This window comes from Rhinichthys klamathensis, unplaced genomic scaffold (genome assembly GCF_029890125.1).
Source record: "Rhinichthys klamathensis goyatoka isolate OS25496 unplaced genomic scaffold, OSU_Roscu_1.1 h1tg000731l_1, whole genome shotgun sequence".
In the NCBI taxonomy this organism is placed as follows: domain Eukaryota; kingdom Metazoa; phylum Chordata; class Actinopteri; order Cypriniformes; family Leuciscidae; genus Rhinichthys; species Rhinichthys klamathensis.
In genome coordinates this window covers 163,538-187,832 of record NW_026607144.1, presented here as the reverse complement: position 1 = coordinate 187,832, position 24,295 = coordinate 163,538, and the positions used below count along the sequence as shown (strand labels likewise).

The window sequence follows — 24,295 nt, the reverse complement described above, 5'->3', positions numbered from 1 at the left end:
ATATCTTCTGTATTTTAAAGGGATAGTTCACTTTGGAATTAATTTTTGGTATGTTTTAGCTTACCTCAAGGGCATCCAAGATGTAGGTGTCTTTGTTTCCGCAGTAGTTTCAATTTTGATATGTTTAGGTCAAACCGTTCTTGTCTGTCAGTCATATAATGCAGGTCTATGGTCACCACCTCAAAGAGCATGCACAGAGAAGTCCAAATTAAACATGATTTACTGACTCGTAAATGTAAGTACACATTGATGGCCTAAGACACGAAACGAGCGGTTTGTGTGAGAAAACAAACAGTATTTATATCGTTTTTACCTCTTGTAAACACAGCCACGTCCAAGTGATCTGAGGGCGCCGGCGCTTCAGTCTTTTCCGGAAAGCGCCGGAAGTGAAACCTCGCGCGTGTGCGTCACTCATACAATTGTTTTATTTTTTTTAATTGTTTTCTTTTACGGCGGTTTAAACATCCCGGATAAGCGCAAATTAGTACCCTTTTAATTAGCCGTCTTACCTACAATCTCTGTTCTGTGTAAACAATGAGTGACGTACACGCGCGAGAGATCACTTCCGGTGCTTTCCGGGAAAAGACCGAAGCGCCGGCGCCCTCAGATCACTTGGACGTGGCTGTGTTTACAAGAGGTAAAAACGATATAAATACTGTTCGTTTTCTCACACAAACCGCTCGTTTCGTGTCTTAGGCCATCAATGTGTACTTACATTTACGAGTCAGTAAATCATGTTTAATTTGGACTTCTCTGTGCATGCTCTTTGAGGTGGTGACCATAGACCTGCATTATATGACTGACAGAACGTTTTGACCTAAAAATATCAAAATAGAAACTACTGTGGACACAAAGACACCTACATCTTGGATGCCCTTGAGGTAAGCTAAAACATAACAAAAATTAATATCAAAGTGAACTATCCCTTTAAAAACATCCATCCATCCTTCCGCCCTCATGATTGCGAGTGTGATATTACTTAGTTAATATTGAGTAACTTCACTTTTAGACAAAACATTTTAGCACTTAAAAAATAAACAGAATCACAGCCGTTTGTTTTCTCTGTGCAACACACACAGTAGTGGCATGATCCTGATCCTGACTGAATCTGTGGTTTTCACTGAATTGGTTAAGTGAATGATTCAATGACTCACAAGGTACTTATTTTGTATAAGTATACTTCACGACCGCTAAAAAAGTATGTTATATTATGAGTGTGTGTAGTGTGAATGTAATGGACGTACTACAGTCGCCATGTTGTCATTATCATGTGACCTACCAGCGTCAGTTACGCTGCTTCACTGTCATTCACAAATCCTCTCCCGTGGCCTCATGGGATAGTAAAGTGTCCATCGTATGCAGAATCTCAGCAGAAGTAGTAGGTCATCCAGGTAGTTTTTGCCTACTCTTTTATGAGTACTGTGAATTTCGGACATACTTCTGTCACATACTGTTTTTCACCTAGTATGGAAGTATGCGATTTTGGATGCAGCCAGCCACTTGTTTTGTTTTGTTTTGAATGGTTCAGTGCATAATTAAGTAACTCATATATTTTTTCTCATAAATGCATTATGAATCTCTTAAATGAATTGTTCATTCGTAAGACTGCAGCATTATATATATATATATATATTAGAGAAAAACAATTCTATATATTTATATTTCCACTCTATATTAGAAGTCCCTGCAGCAGACAGAGAAAAACACAAGTCTGTTGTTACGTGGTGCACTCCAAAAACATATGAATATTAAATCTATTGTAATAGAACTGTTTTTTTGTTTTTTGTTTTTTATACAGTATCTTGATTTCTGCAATGTTTGAATGGGAATTAATGGGAAAATATGTTAGTTTTTTTGCCTGCAGATCAGCTAACTGCTGAAGCTTACCAGCCAAACCCTTACGCAACAAAAATATATTTCTCAATATATTATGTGACAATATATTTCATGTGTCTCCATATATTGTGAAATTTACATTGTAATATATCATATGATATATTATATAATAATATATTATATATATGCAATAATATATTGCAATATATGGGACAATACTGCAATTATTGCCGTTTTCATATATTGAATAAATACATATTATTATACTATTTAATATATTGTTAGGTATATTGAAATATGTCCCATATTATATGAAATTATATATTGGAAGAGGCATTGTATATATGTGAAAATATATATGTAAAATTATATGAGCTAATATACCTCAATGTACCAGATAATATAATCAGATATATATGCAAACATGTCTTAAATATGTTGAAAAATATATTGATTTATATTACATAATATATTATATATAATTATCATATTATATATTGTATACAATAATTTACCATGTGGGGGAATAAAAAGTGGACTAAAAAATGTTGTAATTGTTGCTGTTAATGATAATTTAATTTATACTCTCATCTACATTTTACAATATATGGCCGGGACTCGATTAAAAAAATTAATCTAATTAATTAGAGGCTTTGTAATTAATTAATCGAAATTAATCGCATTTTAATTGCATAAATATTTGACCTGAGAACAGTGAGAAGTAATTTTTTTCACATGGATTTTCAGTATACTATTGAATAATGACTGAATACATAAGCTTAATCAACAACATAGTTTATTTTTGTTCAACCAAGTCCAGCAGACCAGTGCAATTTTTGCCATTAAGTGTCCAGCAGACCAGTACAATTTTTGCCATTAAGTGTAGTAGCATATTGCTACACTACACTAATAGCAATAGCGAATTCCTTGTTGCATTGCACACAACCATGCTCTTATCGACGCTTCCATCCATTCGCTTTTTATAACAAAAATTCCCACCGGCCAACCAAAGCGATCTAGGCGATCTATGAAGCAAGCGATCTCGTCAGCTTCTTCATCATGAACGCTAGTTGGTGCGCCAGTATAATCGGTCCGCCGAAACTCATCCAGTGAGAAACGTTCCGCGGTGCAAAACTAAGTGTGATTAAAATAATTTGTGTAATTAATTAACGCGTTAAAGTCTGTAATTAATTAATCTTAATTAACGCGTTAAAGTCCCGGCCCTAGAATGGTCCATCCATATGGCTATATAATGTAAAATATAATGAATGTCATGCAAAAATTTGATTTGGACTATTGTTAATCAACCTTTCTGTAAACCTATGCATGAGCTTACTTAACTCATAAAAAAAATACTTTGTTTCAATAAACATACATGCAATAATGTAATACAGTTTTGTTTGTATATCAATGTATTTTAATATATGAATCAATATATAGCAATAGGTTGTCCATCCATATATTGTTATATATTTTCAAATATATGAGGCAGTTTCTGATATATTGAAATATATTTTCTAATGTATTGCAATATAAATTCTAGTATATTGCAATATATTTTTGTTTCGTAAGGGAACAGTAAACACCTGTAAACAGCAGAAAAGAGCCAGAAGCTGCTCCCCCTTTTTTTTTGTCAATCAGAAAGTACTCTTTTCCTGTCAATATTTTTGCAATGTTCTGGTGGGTGTGGATTTTATAAAAGGCCTTTTGATTAAAGGAACCGTTTTAAGTCTAGTGTAAATTAGCAAAATGTATGAAATTGCACAGTAACTTTTAGCAAGCAAGCCTGTTTAAAACCACTTTAAACCACTATGTTTGAGCTAGTATCACTTCAACACGTATGCAAAGCTCTTTGAATGATATCTTCTCAGTGCGAATGAAAGAAGGAAGATGCTTGTCTTGGCATAGTAAGGTGGGACGTAATACATTTTTACTGTAGTCTTGTCACTTATTTTCTCGCTCATCAGCAAAGACTGTATTAGAAAGGCTCGATGTGAGTCAGCGAATTTAGTCTTTTTACTTCCCGATAAAGTCTAATTAAGCTAAAAGCTTTACTGGCTCAACTATCCTTTCTTCTTCTTTTTCTTTTCTAAACCTGTAACGCCTACCTTCCTGTCTCGCCCCCCTAAGAAGCGGGCCAAGGGGGCAAGAGAGGAAACCTGGCACTAATTGGACACCCCCTGTAATCTCTGAGCCCAGAATAAGATGAAAGAGACACCTGGTTTGCGTGACCTATACTCAGCGTTTTGGCTAAGATGGTGCGTGACTCAGCTCACATTTTCTGCCCGAGTGCATTTGCAGGCGAAGCCAACATTTGAGAAACTTTCAGTTCTTGGAAAGTCACTGATTGGCTTCTTGGAATTTGGTGAAGATGATAGAAGTTGGCCAGTTAGCAGAGTAGAATTAGATTAAAGTATGAAATCACACCATGTTGCTACTTTCTGTTGCCAATATGCGATACTTTTTTTTTCTGGTGCTTTTGAAAGCAGTTTCTTAAGTCAACTTTACTACTTTGTAATTTAGCTAATGCTTTTTACCCAGATTGGCATACAGCACAGTTATCCCAGGGGAAATCCGTCTAGAACAACTTGGGAAAAGTGCCTTGCCCAAAATTGAAGTTTCTTTAATGGTTTTTGTAGCACCTTAGGTACAACAAACCATTGATAGTTGCTACTATAACCCACTGTTGCTATAGTTTATGATTCTTTGGAGATGATAATGTTACACTGTAAAAAAGAATTATATGATCAATATGTTATTACATCTCTTAAACTCATCAAAATAAGTTCAGTAATTTTCAACTGTTTTATGTTATACACGATACAACTCATTTTAATGTAATTTAAGTTGAAATGACTTAAACATGCAAGTTGATTGTACTTAAAATTTAAGGCATTTTTTACAGTGTATGATCAATTTGGACTCTGGAATCATTAAAGCACCCGTGTGTAAATGGTTTTCTAGTTAAATATAATATTTAAAAAACTCAAGTTACTGCAAAAAAATCTCTATTTCTCTATCATTTATTCTCTTAAAATTAAGTCTTAAAGTCCCACTGAATTGTATCTCTTAAGTCTTAACTCATCTTTGATCACCAAAATGAAAATTTTTCCTTGAAAAGAAATTTCTTCATGCCTTGAATGTAATAGCTTGAATGTAACTCTGCATCCTTGCCTCATTTAGTATACACGGTTCCATGATTATGCAAATTAACCACACCTCCAGCTCACAAATCCACTCGTTGATGTGATTGGTTACAAGGTAGTTTGTGACGTCAGAAACACCAGCGATTTCAAACCACGTCTTTTTTTCACTGCAGTTTTAAAGCTCCAGTAGGGAGTTTTGAGAAAACGTTGACTTAGCCTGAAAATTTGAACGAGCACAACTTACAGGTCCCACCCCCTTGCTCTCTGCTGCGCTACAGCCCTTCCTTCTCAGCTCTTCCTCCACAGCGGAGCCTGTCGTGAACGCGCAGGCTAGTAAACAGGGCCACCGATAACAGCGGATAAAAAGTTATATGGCACATTCACTAATAGGGACTAAACGTCAATAATATGCTTTACATTGACTATGGCCTGCCCATACTTTGACTACAAACTTGGTCCTCAAATCATTATGTATTTTCCAATAGCCTACATGTAATTTTATAACGTTGCACTCTTTCTATGAGTTATAAATAGCTAGTAAGATAACGTTAATATAACGGTAACTAACGCTACAGTATGTAAGTAATTATTCTAGCGATATATAATGCTAGATACGGTGTGCTAGTACATTATTTCAGCAACATGACAAGCCAGTGAATTAGCAGGTTTCAATTGTTGCTTAGCAGAGTGCGTGACATTTTATCTACATGTTATGCGGCTAGAGTTTTGACACCGAGTCAATGGGCTCTGTGTAATTCTTTCTTTTTCGCTTGTTTATCGTCATCAGTCTTTTTCCTTTTACCTCTTTGTTTTATGAGCAGGTGTCACTGGAGAATTTGCAGTTTAGGTTGTTTCTCCGTCATAAGCACAGCTGCAGCTCGCCGGCAATCTTGAGTTTGAACGACGGCTCGCGCAACGCGCTGTGCAAGAGAGGGGTGTGATCAGCGCGTACACGAGCGTGAATGACACTGCTAAGACATTCCTCCTGGCTCTGATTGGTTGTTTCTGACCGGGAGCATGTATTTCTTGCAAATGGCAATAAGACCACTGGGAGGAGCCAGAGGAGCTTGATTTTTACACAGATTATCTGTCTCATATTCTACTGTCAGGACATAATGACAGTTTTAGCAAATACATGTTTTCAAAAGTTACCTACAGGAGCTTTAAGGAGAAAATACTCAGCAATGTTGACTTATGAATTTGCACATGGTTTGTCTTAAAGCATAGACATATAAACAACATTAAATGCTTGATTTTCACCACAGGGGGACTTTAATATTTTAAGTGATGTTGCTTTGCACTTTTAAAGGGAAATTTGAACTTGAACATTTTAGATATGTTTGTACCTGGGAAAACAAGTCAAAAATCGACTAACTAAAAACCCATGCAGTGCAATGGTGGCAGCGGGTTCACAGTCACACCTGCAACACTTGGTTACCAGCCCAGATTTTTAAGCATCAGTATTCTCAGCACACTCAGTTTTGTTGTTTGCTGGCATCTTTGATCTGATCACTTCTCTCTCTCCGGTCTCCAGGTTATGGTCACGCGGCTCCGGGCACGGATGCGGGAAAGGCGTTCTGCATGTTTTATGCCGTGCTGGGGATTCCTCTCACGCTGGTGATGTTCCAAAGCCTCGGCGAGAGGATGAACACCTTCGTCAAGTACCTGCTGAAGCGCATCAAGAAGTGCTGCGGGATGCGCATCACGGACGTCTCCATGGAGAACATGGTGACCATGGGGTTTTTCTCCTGCATGGGAACGCTCTGCATCGGCGCGGCAGCTTTCTCCCACTACGAGGACTGGAGTTTCTTTCAGTCCTATTACTATTGTTTCATAACACTCACCACCATCGGGTTTGGGGATTTTGTGGCCCTGCAGAAGAACAAAGCCTTGCAGAGAAAACCCGTCTACGTGGCGTTCAGCTTCATGTACATCCTAGTGGGGTTGACGGTCATCGGGGCTTTCCTCAACCTGGTGGTACTACGTTTCCTGACCATGAACAGCGAGGACGAGCGACGGGACGCCGAGGAGAGAGCTTCCCTGGCGGGGAACCGCAGTAGCATGATCATCCACATCCAGGAGGACACGCTCCAGAGGAGTCGACGGAGACGAGAGCAGCAGCAGCACCGCTTCAGGCCAGAGGTCACCGATCTCCAGTCCGTTTGCTCCTGCATGCACTACCATTCGCATGAGTTCGGGAGCTCTGTCGGTCTCGGGTTGGGAATGGGTGGAGGAGGAGGAGGAGGCGGCGGCGCGTTTCCGCACCAGAACTCGTTCGGCTCTCAGTTGAGCCCCCATCAGTACCATCACTACCACTCGACGGTGTCCTACCGCATAGAGGAGATCTCGCCGAGCACGTTGAAAAACAGCTTCCTTCCCTCCCCCATCAGCTCCGTCTCACCCGGGCTCCACAGCTTCACAGAAAACCTCCGGCTCATGAGACGACGCAAGTCCATCTGAGGAGCGGCGGCGCCCGGTAACTCATCGCCCGAACACACATTTCCAATGCTGCTGCTCTACCAAACCTCATTCCTGCACTTTTTTCGACATTCCCTGGCCCTTGCGAGATGACGAGGGATCACGCGAGCAGGACGCTTGAAAGTTTGATGGATATATAAGAACTTCTTAAAAAAGCATGAAGCATGGATATCTATTTTTGCAGAAAACTTCACCTGGGCCTTCTTTGCCCTTTTGAGCAGCACCTGAGCGCGGGTTTGGATAAAATAATACCACCCTGATATCTTATCAGACGATTTGTGTTTTGAATAATACAAAGGGAGAGATATATATATAATTTTTTAAGGAACATGTGAAAATGTGTTTTATCAAACGGTGAGCAGCCTCTGGTTCTTTCTTAAGATACAAGTGCCACACCAACGAAGAGGAAATAACGATAAAACTGATTTGAAAAGGACTACACAGTATCAGGTATTGTTTTCTATAAGCAATTCTATTTAAGAAGAATAAGACATTGATTCACATCATGCCAAAATATTGTTGCCAACCATAGCATGTTGTATTTGTTGTTTGATGTGCGTCATCATTACCGTTAACTTTTTGTTTAGTTGTTTTTTTTTTCCCTTGTTTTTGTTCGTTTAATTTCAATCAAAAGTTTTCTGTAAATTATACATGTGTGTAGAGACTTTCCAAGTGCGTTATATTTAGAGGTGACAGACGAGAGACAGCAAAAGTCGGTCCTGAGAAGAGAATAATTGCATGTGCTTTGTTCAAACTGGTATGCGTATACGGTTTACGAGGCGAAGCGGTAGCTACTTTAGCTCTGGATTCAATTTAAAAAGCAAATAACCCTTTTAAAAGTACTGTTTGAAATGAAAGTTGAACAACTGACTCCAAAACATCCACTAAAACTGGGCCTCACAATGGGAACGTTTACGGCATCGCAAATGATTGTTTTTCATCGGGATTTATATAAAAAACAGCACGTTGACTCGACTATTATTCCATTGTGAACAATCAATGTATAATGTATGCTTACCCTAGCAATGATTGCTTTTCTCTCAACCATTTATTTGAATGAGACTTATTTAAATGCATCAATAAAGACAGTTATTTATGTATTTTACACTTTGATTATGTCTTGAGAAGGATGCCCTGCAAATCAGATGGTACCTCATAGGCCTAAAATTGCTCTGACGTTGATTGAAAAACATAGTGCACCTCTTTTAGGTGAACGGTCAGAATGTAATCAACAGTTCTCATTCGCTGCTTGTGCTAGGGATTGTTTTTGTTCACTAGCCGAATTGCATCTCTGATATAACAGCAATCATGTCACTTTCCAATTTTAAACTAAATCTTTTACTGGGTCTAACTGTTTCCTGAATATAATATATATAAGTATCTGCGTCACAGTTAGGATCATCCAATAAACCAGAGTTGGAGTCAAGACCAAACCCTACAAGACCCAGACCATGACTTGACCCCTCGAGGCCCAGACCAATACCTCTTCAAGTATGAGTTTGTCCAGTTTAATGGAGAAGATGCTGGATTTATCACAGCATTCACTTTGTACAGTTATTTACACTTTGTACAAATATTGCTTATTTTCTGGAATCATACCTTGTTGAATTTGGCTGAGTATCACCTTTTAGTAGGAGGCCCTAAACTAAGAACTAAGACTTAGAGTAATGCAACTCAGGCCACGTTTATGTGGTTTTGATGGGTCTCAAGATCAAGACTCCAACTCACAATAACTAGACAATAATATTAGACAATAACTAACATCACAAACACTGGCTAGTAGGAATTTGTGAAATTGACATGTGAAGGCCAAGTTTGGTAACCCATACTCGGAATTTGTCCTCTGCATTTAAACCATCCAAGTTAGTGAACACACATTAGGAGTAGTGAGTAGTCAACACACACACACACACACACACCCGGAGCAGTGGGCAGGCACTCACTCAGGCGCCCGGGGAGCGATTGGGGGTTAGGTGCCTTGTTCAAGGGCATCTCAGTCATTTCCTGCTGGTATTAAGAATTGAGCCCGCAACCTTCGGGTTACCAGTCTCACTCTCTAGCCATTAGACCACAGCTGGGTATAGAATGGGTATATGAGTTTGTTTGGATTAACGGTTCCATTACTTGTCTTTTTTTTGTGTGTGTGCATTTTCTTGATTTCAATTTCATTTCACCACCTCATTTTCAATTGAGAGTTTGTCTCTAATTTTACCTCTGTGAAGCAAATAAATCAGAAGCAGTCAGGATGGTTAGTTTTTATCTAAAATCCAGGATTCTTGGGCAGGCGACTGGTAATAGATTAGGTGAAATGTGACACGAAAAGCATGAATTGGTTATTAAAAAAAATTGCCAAAGGCTTTAGGTGGTAAGTGTCTTTCGGCTTGGAACCCTGTTGATGTTTTCTTGGAAAAATAAATCTTGAATAATTGTCTTGATGTGGATCACTGAGGGATGGAAAGCCCAAAAGTGCCCACCAAAGTAATTCGGTTTCAGACAAGACTAATTAATGAGAGAAATTCCAGAGGGACTCAGTTGCTCCCATGCACTCTTTTAGTCAATTTCCGAGTCTGCCAGCGGGAAGTGTTTCCAGGCTCAAACAGCGCACCCTTCTAATACCAATCAACTTGACGTCTGACATTCTGGATTTCACAGCATATGTTGCAGCACTCATGTAAATTTATGTAAATCGCTACCATTTTATAATATTGTACAGTGCATATATTGTAAGTAGTTATATCCTTGACAAATTAAAAAGGCATATTTTAAACTCAGATGCATTCCCATTTTTACAGCATTCAGCATACTGTATTATGTGCCTTGAAGGGGGTATCTTTAAAATGTGGAGTTTGTATTTCATTAAGGCACATACTCAAATACATATTCAGATATAGAAGAAAACAAATTAAAACACTTTGTCAAAAAAAAAAAGCTCCCCCATGTATCCATATGGGAAAAAATACAAGTTACATCAAATAAAACCAAAGCAACTAATCCTCATAAATGCCGCCGCCGCCACACAAACATATATTTTAACATAAACACTGTCTGAAATACGTTCTCTGTTTCACTAGCACAACAACAAAAAGCATTATTTTCCACTTTTTATGGTTGTCACATTAACCTATGTATGTACATGATGGTTTCTGGGGTCAGGGCAGAATAATATGTATTTTACATTAATAAACTGTTCTTGCATACACTATATAATAGCCTGATGACAAATACTCAGACAGATAAGCTTGTATGTATGAAATGGATGAAATGTAATAACTTTATGACTGGCAACATATCTACTGCTATGGGTGGGCAGTGACATAAATAAAATGTGTATCAAAACAGTTCTGTTTACTTAAATAAATAAATAATAAACTGCAAATATCTTCTTGATATTATTATAGGGGCGACAGGAGTTAATATGATGATATAGCAACTAGCCATGGTCTCCCCTATACATAATTTAATTGACAATATATGTTTTTTTTTTTTTTGTGGCTGTCAGCAGAGAAACAAACAATTGTTGTGACCATCTCTTTTTCATTTGTTTACTCTCAACTACTATATATTTATCTTAATGCTTGAGGAATATTGCATTTTCAAATCAGTCTGTCCACCCACAGCAGTGTGATTCACGCTGCCGAATAAATATGATTATTCACAATAATCATCATGTTGCTCTATATTAATTTCTACAGTAATCTCTTTCGGCAATAGCATCCATTATTGAGGGATCTTTAAAGATCCCACTACATCAAATAATCTGTGTGACCCTCTCTGACTAAAGAAGGGAATCCGTCATGATACGGATTCAATGTCCGGACTGTCAGAACAACATATTGTTTTGCCTTTATTGGGAAAACTTGCAATGGGCATTTCAATTTATTTGTTTGTCTTATTTGTTGTGTGTGCATGACATATTGTGGCCGGCTGACCTCTTGACCACATGACTGGGGTGAATTAAAAATTTGAATTAAAAAAAATATCAACTTCCTTCTTCTCTTACCGAGTGCTCTCTGATTGGCAGTTTCTGTATCACATGGCAATCTGCATAAACACACATTCATTGGTTTTATTGGTGACAGAAACTTTTTATTGGGTTTGTGTCACTTTTTTATTTTTTAAATGTCTATATAGTTTATTTTTTTATTGTCAACCCGCTGTAAAAAAAGTTGCTGCCTTAAATTTTTAAGTACAATCAACTTGGATGTTTAAGTCATTTCAACTTAACTTACATTTAACTGACACTAAATTAAAGAATTAAAGTCAGTTAAATGTAAGTTAAGTTGAAATGACTTAAACATCCAAGTTGATTGTACTTAAAAATTTAAGGCAGCAACTTTTTTTACAGCGGGTTGACAATAAAAAAATAAACTATATAGACATTTAAAAATAAAAAAGTGACACAAACCCAATAAAAACTTTTTTTATAAGTTATACAAGAAAAGTTAAAACTTATTTTGATGAGTTAAAGCAATGCTAAAACATATGTTGTCATAACTTATTAATCATTACATTTTTTAACAGTGACATTTTTATTTTAGTTATAGTACAAGTTACAACCAAAAATTAGAAATGTCAGTTGGCTGAAACTAAAAAAATATATATATTTATTTTTACTTTAAAGTAACGATTTTTATGGGGTTTTTTGTTAATAATAACCATATATATAGATGCACATACCACTTCATACTTGCACCGACTAACAAAATCAGCATTCACATCTCTGCACATGACTTTTTGACAGCTACTGTTTGCAAATAACCATGTTGCCAAAGTCTTTTTCTGTTTCCAGTTTCCTGTGTTCCCATATGTGCCGTCAATAAGCGTGCAGAGCGTGCTTTCTCTCTGGGCCCAAAATTAGTCTGTTTTCTCAGTGCATGATGGGAGGTGAAAGGTGCTGTATCACACCACACAATCCTTCCCACCTTATCTCTCACATCAGGCTCTCTTCAGCAGCTGTCGAAAGGCATGTAGGTGTCATTTGCGTGCCACAAAGAAAATCAGTAAATTCCTCAAGATGCCATTTAAACTTTAACTACAGGCAATAGATCAAATGCTGTGACGTTGATTGCTGCTTACTGTATAGTCATTCTGCTGTTACAGTTACTGTATGTACCATGCTTTGCAATGTAAACCGAAGATCTAGTAACTGATCAAAACATTATATCTATCATCACATTGTATATTCATCATCACAAGTCTAAAAAAACGAACTTTTCATAATATCAAGCAATGACTTTAGAAGAGACTGAATTTAATTACTAATGTATTGCATTTTATGATACGCAAGCCTTTCCAAAATACTGTGTGAGTAGGTAAGCTATTTGAATTTGAATTTACTTCACGACTGTTAAAAAGTATGTTCTATACAACGCATTCTCATCCTTTGGCGTCATATAGGTGACGTTCCAGCGTCAGTTGCGTTGTTTCACTGCCATTCATAAATCCTCTCCTGTGGCCTCATGGGATAGTAAAGTGTTAATATGCACACTTCAGAATCTCGGCAGAAGTATTCGGTCATCCTGGGTACTTTTCTCCTATAGTTTTTGGAATATTATGTATTCTGACATGCTACTCTTTTGGCGTACTGTTGGGAAGTATTTGATTTCGGACGCAGCGTTAGTTTAAATATATAAAAATAGGTTATGCATCTTTCTTTAAACAAACAAAGTTATCATGAATAACTTTCAAATGTATAATGTTTAATGTAAACGAAATCATATCAACACTTCCCTACTGAATAAACCATCTTTAACTAGCCATAAGGTGGTTAGCTGGTCCTCTTGGTTTGTTCTGCAGGTTTTAAGATGGGAGACTAGCTAAACCCGGCTGAAACACGAGCTAACCCATCTTAAACCAACTAAACTAAACCTATAGGCTAATTTAAGTCAGTTTATGAGTATTGAGCATATGAATGTTTCACACTTCAATTGTTAACACATCGTGACTTAATAATTCACACTGTACTGGCACCAATCTTTGAGGTTAACATCACAAAAGCTCAAAGGATCTCTGGTTAAAAATGCTAACGCTGTGCTAACAGTATATGCTAAAACACTTTCAGTTTATAAGTGCGAAACATTTTAACCCAATGTCTAACGCTGCATAAGATTCAAAATGGGATGTGGGAGAGTCCTACCTGTATCTCTGACTTCCGACCATAAAGACGCTCAGAAGATGACATACAAAGAAACAAATTGCAATGCTAACATTTGCTTGCAGGTGTTCGTTTGTCAACACAGAAGTCTCCTTGAAACCAAATTGCAGAGGATAAATGATGCTATGCAATGCTAGAAGTCGTTCTGCAGGTGTACGATTATCAGCAGAGAAGGTAATTTACACACCTGTTTCTTATTACCACGTAAAACTTTGACATATTGATGCATTTTACTTGCTAAAATGTGAATGTTTATCATTAACAGTGTGCATCACTCTACTTCAACCTGCCTAAGGGGCTTTAATAATCTGTGGAAAAAAAACTTTTCCTTTGCACAGAATCTACTGTACTTGTTCAGACACTTGAAGTCGCTTTGCATTTAAGATCCTCGTTGCAAGATGGATAAAGTTGCAATGGGATAAAGTTCTAGTAGTAATTCGTTAAAGATAGTTAGTGTGGATCTACTGTAGAGTGATGTAAGTGAGAGCAAACCTGACTACACAGTGGAGCTAACAGAGGCAACATCACCTTCTCAATGTGTGAAATCTAAATGAATCCTAGAGAAGGAGCTAGACTTTAAGAGAGAGAAAGAAGGGGCTGAATGTGCCTGTGAATTTCGCTGTGAACCTATTTGTGGAAACCACACTCACGTCTTGAGTGGAAGAATATGAAGCTGTCATTTTCTACCAATAAAAAGTGTGTGCCTGTGTTTTAGTGAGTGAAAAATGCACTGTGTTAGTTCGAGACTAGGCGGTAAGTAGGAGCTAATACAGTTGTGTACAAGCTCCGAGTTTTTGTTAGCACATCTATATTTCCAACGCTATCTCACGACCAATTCTTACAAATTCGTACGGGTGAGTAAGTTGTGACTGATTCTTCGTACGACCTTACATGTGCGATTTGTCTAAACCCCAGTGACGGTTAAGTTTAGGGGCGGGGTCAGGGGGAGGTCATTCGTACGAATTCATACGAATTGGGCAACTCGTAAAATATGTACGACTTAGCAAAGATCGTACGAGTGAGGTCGTATGAATTCGTACGAATTAGCCACCTAGTAAAATTCGTACGAATTGCCGTGAGATCGGGTTGATATTTCATTATTTATTTGTCAGTGCAGTAAAATGTTTAGAAAATGAACAGATCTGATAAGAAAATCTGATTCAATGAGCCACATGCTCAGTTGAGTCCCCAAGTTACAGTTAGCCAGTGTTTAACAATTTGCATTATTTTGTGGAAGAATGTTAAATGGCAATAGGCCTGTTTTTATACAAATTAAGGTAACAGTGGTTTTACAGTGACTAATGGAGTAAACAGCCTCATGCATTTTTCTTTTAAAAAACGGTATCAAAAGCAAATTCAGTAAAAAAAAAAAAAAAATTCAATAACATAATTTGGGTCACATTTTAGATTAGGGTCCCAATTCAATACTGGGCCTGGGCCGACACAATGTTGCTGTCTGGAAACATATTAATGCCATATTCTACATCCTACCAAATACCTAAACTTAACAACTACCTTACTGACTATTAATAAGCAGTAATTATGAGTTTTCTGAAGCAAAAGTCATAGTTAATAGATAGTTAATAGTGAGAATTGGACCCTAATCTAAAATGTGACCCAAATTATGTTATTGAAATTTTTTTTTTTTTTTTTTTTTTTTTACTGAATTTGCTTTTGATACCGTTTTTTAAAAGAAAAATGCATGAGGCTGTTTACTCCATCAGTCACTGTAAAACCACTCAATGCTTATTGCTTTACTCTACTGAGCACAAGTTTTATATTCTGGAATAGTTTTGTAAGCTGACATTGCCCTGTGTCATTAAAATAAACTGTGTACATGCATTTCAATGGATATTTGACTTCACTGCACCGAAACATCCTAAGACTGCTTAAACTATGAACAGCATTCGTAACCCATTTTACAGTAGTGTCTAACAAGATCAAAATTGTAGGGCAAGACTTGATTGTATTATCAGGAATTGATTGAATGATGTAAATTGTTTTATACCAGAAAATACTGTAGCTGTAACACACTTTTGAGGAGGCTTTCTGACCATGTCATGGATGCTGAAGGTCAAGTTCACCCAATGTATCCAAATGGTAACGCTTGTTTTTCAGATCTTTTGTGATTTGCTATTTCTCCCATAGCCTTTATTATATTAACATCAACTAGCATTAAATAATTGTGTTCACTCTTTGTAAGATATTGTTCACTCTTTAAGGTGCATTACACCTGTAGCCTAAAACAATGAGTAAATAGCTTGTTTAATTGGATAAGATTATTTTTCACCAGTCACGTGGGTTTGGTATGGAAGATTGTTTCCGTGGAATAAAAAATAAAAAGTTATTTACGACTTTTTATCTCAAACTTAGGACTTTATCGCAATTGCGAGTTTACATCTTGCCATTCTGACTTTATAAACATGCAATTCTGAGTAAAATAGTCAGAATTGCGAAATAAAAAGTTGCAATTGGGAGTTCTAAAGTCAGTACTATGAGATATAAACTCGCAATTCTGACTTTTCTTCCCTCGCAATTGCGACTTTATATCGCACAATTCTGAGAAAAAAGTTAGAATAGCGAGATGTAAACTTGCAATTGTGAGGAAAAAAAGTCAGAATTATGAGATAAAAAGTCACAATTACCTTTTATTCTGTGGCAGAAACAAGGTTCCATAGTTTGGTGGTGTCTGCCGAAAAGTCAAGTTAGCATTTTTTTTTTCTTTGGAATAACAAAATCATTCACAATAAGAAAAGGACATGGTGATGGAAAAATATAAAATGGGAGGGGGAAAAAAATATGTCAATGCTTTTGCCTTCTCTTGAAAAAGTTTTGCGTTCCCCGAGAAACTTTGCGTTTCCTGGCAAAGAACTTAAAAAGTTTTGCGAGCGAACGCAAAGTTCCTCGGAGGAACGCTAAACATTTGTGAGAGAACGCAAAAGCAAGGACTTTATTATTTTTCCTCCCATCTCATATTTTTTTCCACCACCATATCCCTTTAGCGGCTCCTGACCTAAATAGAGTAAATTTGACTTTGTTGACTTATCTTCTTGGTCCAGACTGAGAGCATAACAGAATCCATTGAACAGTATGTTTTCCCACAGAGCTGATTTCTTATGCTAATCACAGCGCTGTCATCAGTAACAGAGTACATTAGCTAATACTCCAGCAAATGAATATTCTTTTCACTCTTTTTCCCGGTTCTCCGTAAGGTTGCGGTTCAGCAGCCTCTATGACATCAGCGTCCTCCGTGTTTGGTGGGTCTACAGCTGGATGCCGGCCTTTATTGAGTAGGTGGAAGCGAATGTTCCTCGGCCCTATTCATCTCCCGTGGCTCCTGGCTAATTAAGCTGTCAGGCTGCTGTTTGAGGCCGGGGGAGAGCGACAGCATAAGAGCAGTGGTGGAGGAAAGCTGGATCTCTGGCGCTGGATCCAGCCTGTAATTTAAAACGCAGCTCAAAAGAGCTTCAGCACCCAGTCAAGCCACCCGAGGAGGGGAGCTAACCTCTCTCTTCATAAATCACTGATATGAAAGGCCTGTCTAATATGCAGGTGCTGAGAGAGAGAGAGAGAGAGAGAGAGAGAGAGAGAGAGAGAGAGAGAGAGAGAGAGAGAGACTGAGAGAGAGAGAGAGACTGAGAGAAAGAGACTGAGAGAGAGAGAGAGACTGAGAGAGAGATTTGATTTTTGAAAAAAACTTTATTTACAGTTTTTTTTATTTTTTTTTTACAAATTTTCATCTCTTCACAAAAAAACTTGACCAACAATAGCTAAAACATTCAACACATTACACAAAAGATATTAATACCTAATGCAATTACAAAGAAAAAAACAAATCACCTTCACAAACTCTCTCATAGTTTTATAAAACCGAAAATCAATCAAAACTCTAGATTTTATCGAAGATAAAAAACATACATTCACATCATCGCTACCCTTTTGTTCCACTCTGTTTTTCCTGCTGATATAAATAGCCATTTTTGCTTGCCCTAAAATAAAATTCAACAATTGACAAGTGAAGCGTTTTTTCTGAAAGTACTTAAAACCTAAAATGAAATTCTCAATACAAAAAGTTTCATCAAACCTACAAAACAATTCTTTTAATGTCATAAACAAAGGTTCTAATCTCAAACAATGCATAAAAGCATGAAAAACAGTCTCCCTTTGAAGACAAAAAGGGCAAGCAGGATTAATTTCTGGACTCAACACCGAAATAAAAGAATTGACAGCAATGGCACCATGAAGAATTCTCCATTGTAAATCACCAAACCTTTTTGACAATGGTGGCTTATATAATGATCTCCATTCAGGTTTTACATCATTTCTTAGTTTAAAAACAGAACGCCATGGTGTATCGGTTCTTTTTTCTAACCTTTTCTTGTTAAAAACCAAAACACAGGCTCTATACAGTTTTTTACCTTCGCTTGACATGAAATCTAAAAACAAAGATTCACCTGATTTCAACAAAAAAACTATACCCTCTTCAAGATTGGGTTGAATAATCAAACATGGAAAGGGATCCTCAACATCACGAGTACAAACCCCCGTAAAAAAGTCTCTTAACAAATGTTCTTCATCAACTGTAAAACATGATTTAAGTTTGACAAAAAAACGTGTTAACAAACGAACAGATTTGATTCCTAAATATTTGGATGCAACGTCCACATTCTCAAAATGAGGCCCAGTTAGATTCAACAAATGTCCCAAAGTAAAAACCTTGGATTTCAAAAATATGGTGCTGAACCCCGGCAGATAGCAGTGAGTAGCAATGTCCAGACGGGCCCCAAGTATCAGTGGTTCCTGCAAAAGCCAGTGGAGAGAAAAAAAGTTTTCAGTCTTGTGAACACGAAAGAAGCTCCACACTTTAAAAAGATTTCGATAGAAAGCAGGCAGCTCCGATAGATCCAATTTGGTTGGATCCATTAAAAAAAGGGATTTGTCCAGTCCGAAACCCCCAATAGTGTGCAAAATGGTGCAACTCGCAGCACGCCAGCTGAAATCTGTAGAACCATCAAGTAATCTTTTTAAAAACTGTAAACGAAAGGCAGCCATTCTACTTTGTAAGTGAATCAAACCTTGCCCACCTTCATCTTTGGGGAGGTATAAAACACTCTGTGGGACCCAGTGCAGTTTATCCCAAAAAAAGTTAACAAGAGCAGCTTGAACTTCTGCTAAAAACTGTGGTGAAGGGTCTACACATGCCAATCTATGCCAAAGTGAAGATGCCACTAAATTGTTGACAATGAGAGTTCGCCCCCTATAGGACATATTTGGTAATAACCATTTCCACTTATCCAAGCGTCCCTTAACTTTTTCCATCAGCCCCTCCCAATTTTTTTGTAACACATTGTCATCCCCTAGATAAACTCCTAAATATTTTATACCCCCACTCCCCCAACACAACCCCTCAGGAAGGCAAGGTTTACCATCAGACCATTGTCCCAACAATAAAGCATCACTCTTTTTCCAATTAACCTTTGCAGAAGACAACAATCTAAATTCTTCAATTAAATTAAGTAAAATCTGCACATCACTTTGTTTGTTAATCATCACTACAATATCATCGGCATAGGCTGACAAACAAATCTTATCATTACAAACTGGTAAAAACAAACCACTTAATTGACCTCTTATTTGTTGAAGCAAAGGCTCAATGGCCAAGGAATACAACATTCCAGACAAGGAGCAACCTTGTCTGATACCCCTAAGAACCTGAAAAGGAGCACATAAGCCACCATTTATTTTTAGCATACTCTCAACGTCACAATAGAGTACCCTAATCATGTCTATAAAATCTTTACTAAAACCAAAAGCTGTTAAAGTACTCCACAAATATGAGTGCTCTACTCGGTCAAAAGCCTTCTCCTGATCCAAAGATATCAAACCACAGTCCAAGTTTAACAATTTAGAGACATGAAAAATATCCCGAATTAAAGAAATATTGTCAAAAATAGATCTACCAGGGATACAGTACGTCTGGTCCGGATGGATAACCTGACCCAACACTCCAGCCAATCTGTTACCCAAAGCCTTAGAAAGTATTTTGTAGTCGCTGCAGAGAAGCGAGACAGGGCGCCAGTTTTTAATATCTGTAAGGTCCCCTTTTTTTGGAATAAGAGTGATCACCGCTCTTCGGCAACTCAACGGCAACCCACCCTTTGACAAGCTGTCCTTCAGTACCTCCAGCAGATCTACACCCAACTCCAACCAAAAAGCCTTATAGAAATCCACCGGGAGGCCGTCCATTCCTGGTGCCCTCCCAGACTCCATGCTATGGAGGGCCTTTTAGAGCTCTTCCAGGGTCAACACTCCTTCGAGATCGTTATTAGCCTCCTCTGACACCTTTGGTAGGCTGTCAAGGAAAACGTTCTCCACACAACACCCTGACTTGAGCTCACTCCTATACAGATTTTGATAAAAAAAGAACTGCTCTTCTCCGAATACCAGCAGAATCCGACAATAACACTCCATCTTCGGAGCGCAATCCATGAATGAACCGTTTCTGGCCATTCTTTTTTTCCAGATTAAAAAAGTATTGGGATGGTGCATCCATCTGATCAATGCTTTGAAAGCGTGAACGGACCAGAGCCCCCTGTACTCTATGCCCCAGTAGATCAGCTAACTGGGCTTTCTTCTTTGAGCAGGCTTCTAAATAAAGTATCTCACCGGTAGATTGAGCCAAATTTTGAGATTCAATTATCTCTCTTTCCAAATACTCTAAAGAACGGGTCAACTCCTTAGTAACGTTGTGAGTATACTGTTGGGTAAATTGTCTTATTCGTATCTTACCAACATCCCACCACTGTTGCAAGGAATGAAAAGAAAACTTCTTTGTTCTATAAACTTCCCAAAAATACTTAAATGATTCCTTAAAAAAAATATCATTTAACAAATTGGTGTTAAAATGCCAGTATGCACTTTTTGGTTTTATTGAACTTAAAATAAGCTTACAATGCACCATACTGTGATCTGAAAAACTTACTGGTGTTATATAACATTTAGTAAAAATACTAAAATGGTGATTAAAACTGTAAAATCTGTCCAGCCTAGCTAATGACATAACATTATCACGTGTGTGAACCCAAGTGTACTGTCTCTCATTACCATTTAAAGATCTCCAAACATCACATAAATCATACTTTTTAACAATATGAATAAAACGTTTACGCGAAGCCAAATGAGGCTCAATGTGATTTCGATCAAGATTGTGCTCAGTACAATTAAAATCACCACCTATGAACAAAAAATCTTCAGGGCAGCAGTTTTGGAAAGTTGAACACAGTATGTCTAAAAAAACCATCCTTTCAACTGGTGCAGTTGGAACATATACACAAATAAAAATAAACACATAACTTTCGACAACAGCTCTAACTTTTAAAAGCCTACCTTTTACGATTTCATCAACATCATAAGAGATAGGATTAAATTTTTTTGTGAATAAAATGGCAACTCCCCCACTTATTGAAGTCTTATGGCTTAACACAGGGATGCCATCAAACTCCCTCGCCCAGTCAGCAGCATTTTTCAAGTCGCTATGAGTTTCTTGTAACAAAACAACATCAATATTTTTCTGTTTAATTACTTCATATATTGTAGCTCTTTTCCTAGATTCTCTTGGACCGTTAACATTCAAAGTAGCTACATGAATTTCACTCATAAAAAAGAAAAAGGAAAAGAAAAACCACCCACAAATCCAAAAAACATCAGCCATTCTATTTTTAAAATGAACAGACATTATTGTTTAAAGCAGTATTGAGATTCCTCACAATTTTCTTAAGTCGATAAACTTCTTTGTTAGTAAAGCAACTCTCTGCCATTAGGCTTCTTGTTTTTTCAACAAACTGTTTGACATCAGGAAAATAGTCTTGCACGCGCACACCTCTCTTATTTTTTGTTGATCTAAGGAATAACTTAATGTCATCAAGTCCGTAATCCCGACTAATGAACTCCCCCTGAGAAAGTGTCATACTAGAGTCAGAAGACCCACCATCACTCTCTGTATCCTGATCCATAACATCTTGCACTTCACCCTTTTTACTTATTTTGGCATCAAATGTTTTTTCAATCATCTTCCTTTTATGTGGCATTTTGAAAGAATGCTCTTCCTCTACACAATCCGTCTCACATGTCACTGAACTGTTCTCTACAGCACTTTCATTTTGCTCATCTCCTTTATCCTCAGAGAACTGTGCCAAGCTCGGTAAATCTTTGACACTAGCCTCTGAAACTATTTTGTTGCCTATCGTGCCCAAATGTTCACAGTGCAGTGAAATCGACGCAACAACACTCTCACCGGGAACACCTATTGCCGACGCCGCCACAGCCGAGCTCGGCCCCGGCAATGCCTCCTCAACTATGTCGGCAACACCCTCCGCAACACCACCACCTTCAGTACTCTCATTCACTGCGTTTGTTTCCTTTTCTGTAGCTTTATCGGGACAATTACGAATTAAATGTCCAGATTTACCGCAACCAAAACACTTAGATTTCGCGGTAGTGACAAAAACAACATATTCAAAATTATCAATCCGAAAATTTAGTGTCATGTCTAGCTCGACATCGTCTTGAATGATCATATACGCGAATCTCCTGAACGAAACGATATGTTTCAACAGCGGTGATCCGCTATTGATTGGGATCTTTTTAATAGGAGATACCAATTTTCCATATCGAGATAAAGCTTGTGTCAAAATTTCATCACTTACGAATGGTGGAACATTTGACAAAGTGACTCTCTTAGCTGGCAATGAAAGAGGAAGAACAGAGACAAAATCACCACCAATGACTATTCCGTGTTCGACTACTTCATTGACTTTATCTACGCTATTAAGAAACACCACAATGGCACTATTCATTCTCGAGGCAGATAGCACGCTCTCATGCCCCACAACCTCACCAATGGCCAAACAACATTCCTCCACACTCACCGCGGCGGCCACTTTAACCGCATTACGCCGCGTGAGTGAACTCAAAACCTGCACAAGTGGGGCCGACATACTTCCCCGATAAAGTGGAAAGCACGCGGCCCAAAAAACAAACAAAAATACTAACTAACAAAGACCAGAAAAAAAACAGCAAAGGGAGAAAAAAGAAAACAGTTTCACTCACAACCCCTCCTGACACGCTCACACACTCCGTCAACTCGCACCCAGACACACCGGAAGTGAGAGAGAGAGAGAGAGAGATATTACATAAGCTTATGTACACATGTATGTGTTCCATAATGCATACGGTGAGAGCCGAAAGGCCAAATCCACAGTGAAATGCTGGGAATTAAAAAATAACTTGAAAACTTTTATGATTTAAAAAATATTATTACGTAAATAAGTATTGGTAATTATTATTTTACACATAAACAGATATAATTTATATAAAATTATATAAAATGATTATATAATTATATACATATCATTTATATAAAATGATTTATCTGTATTATATATATATATATATATATATATCCCCCAAATCCAGAAAAGTTGGGACATTTTGTAAAATGTAATAAAATCAAGAATCTGTGTATTGTTAATTCTCTTTAACCTTTATTTAACTGACAAAAGCACAAAGAAAAAAAATGTCCAATGTTTTCACAGGCCAAATTAATTGTGTTTTGTAAAAATAAACAAATTTTGATTTTGATGGCTGCAACACACTCCAAAAAAGTAGGGACAGAGGCAAAATAAGAGTGAAAAGACTCATAGAATATCCAATTGACCTGTTTTGTAACAGTTCACAATTAGCAGTTGAACTGGTAATAGGTGAGGGTAACGTGATTACGTATAAAATCCAACAAAGACTTGGTCCTTGCAAGCAAAGTTGTTCATGGCTCACTACTTTGTGCCAAATTTCATGAGAGAATTGCCAAACAATTCAAAAATCACATTTCTCAATGCAAGTCTGCAAAGTATTTAGGTCTTTCACCATCTACCATACAAAATATTAAAAAAGTTTCAGGGAATCCAGAGAAATCTCAGTCCGTGTAGGGCCCGGCAGGAGATCTCTGGTGAATGTGTGTGACCTTTGACCCCTGAGATGGCATTGCATGAGAAACCATCATGCTACTGTGTTAAATTTAGCCAGATGGGCTCAGAAGTACTTTGGGAAACCGTTGTCACTTAACACAGTCTGCAAGGAGAAATCTATGCATCTGTTCAATGCAGAGATGGGGCCGAGTTCATCTCAGATGGTCTAAAAGACAGTGGAAATGTGTGCTGTGTTCAGATGAATCCATGTTTCAGCTTGTTTTTGGGAAAAACTAACTTTGAGTTCTCAGTCCCAAAGATGAAAAGGACCATCCAGATTTGGTGCAAAAGCAAACATCTGTCATGGTACGAGGGTGCATCAGTGCAAACGGCATGGGTGACTTGCATGTGTGTGAAGGTACCATTGACGTGGAGGCGCGTGTATTGGGATTGTATCAGGCGAGATTGGGCAAAAATTCCACTTGCAAAACTTCAACAATTAGTATCCTCAATTCCCAAACATTTAAAAAGTGTAATTAAAAGGAAAGGTGATGAAACACTGTGGTAAACATGCCTCTGTCCCAAATTTTTTGGAGTGTGTTGCAGCCATTAAAAATCGCAGTATTTACAAAATACACTTCAAAATCTTTTCTTTTTACTTTTGGCAGTTAAATAAAGGTTAATGAGAATTAACAATTCATAGATTTTTGGTTTTATTG

The 24,295-nt window shown here is 37.5% G+C and overlaps 1 protein-coding gene across 1 annotated transcript in view; it reads left to right on the top strand.

The window, feature by feature from the left end:
- Positions 1–7,442, top strand: part of kcnk9 (potassium channel, subfamily K, member 9) — a 50,001-nt gene extending 42,559 nt beyond the window's left edge. The window contains exon 2 of the mRNA XM_056242576.1: positions 6,517–7,442. Within this exon, the coding sequence (XP_056098551.1) occupies positions 6,517–7,442 (926 nt within the window). The remainder of the gene's footprint in view (positions 1–6,516) is intronic.
- Positions 7,443–24,295: the final 16,853 nt, after the last annotated feature.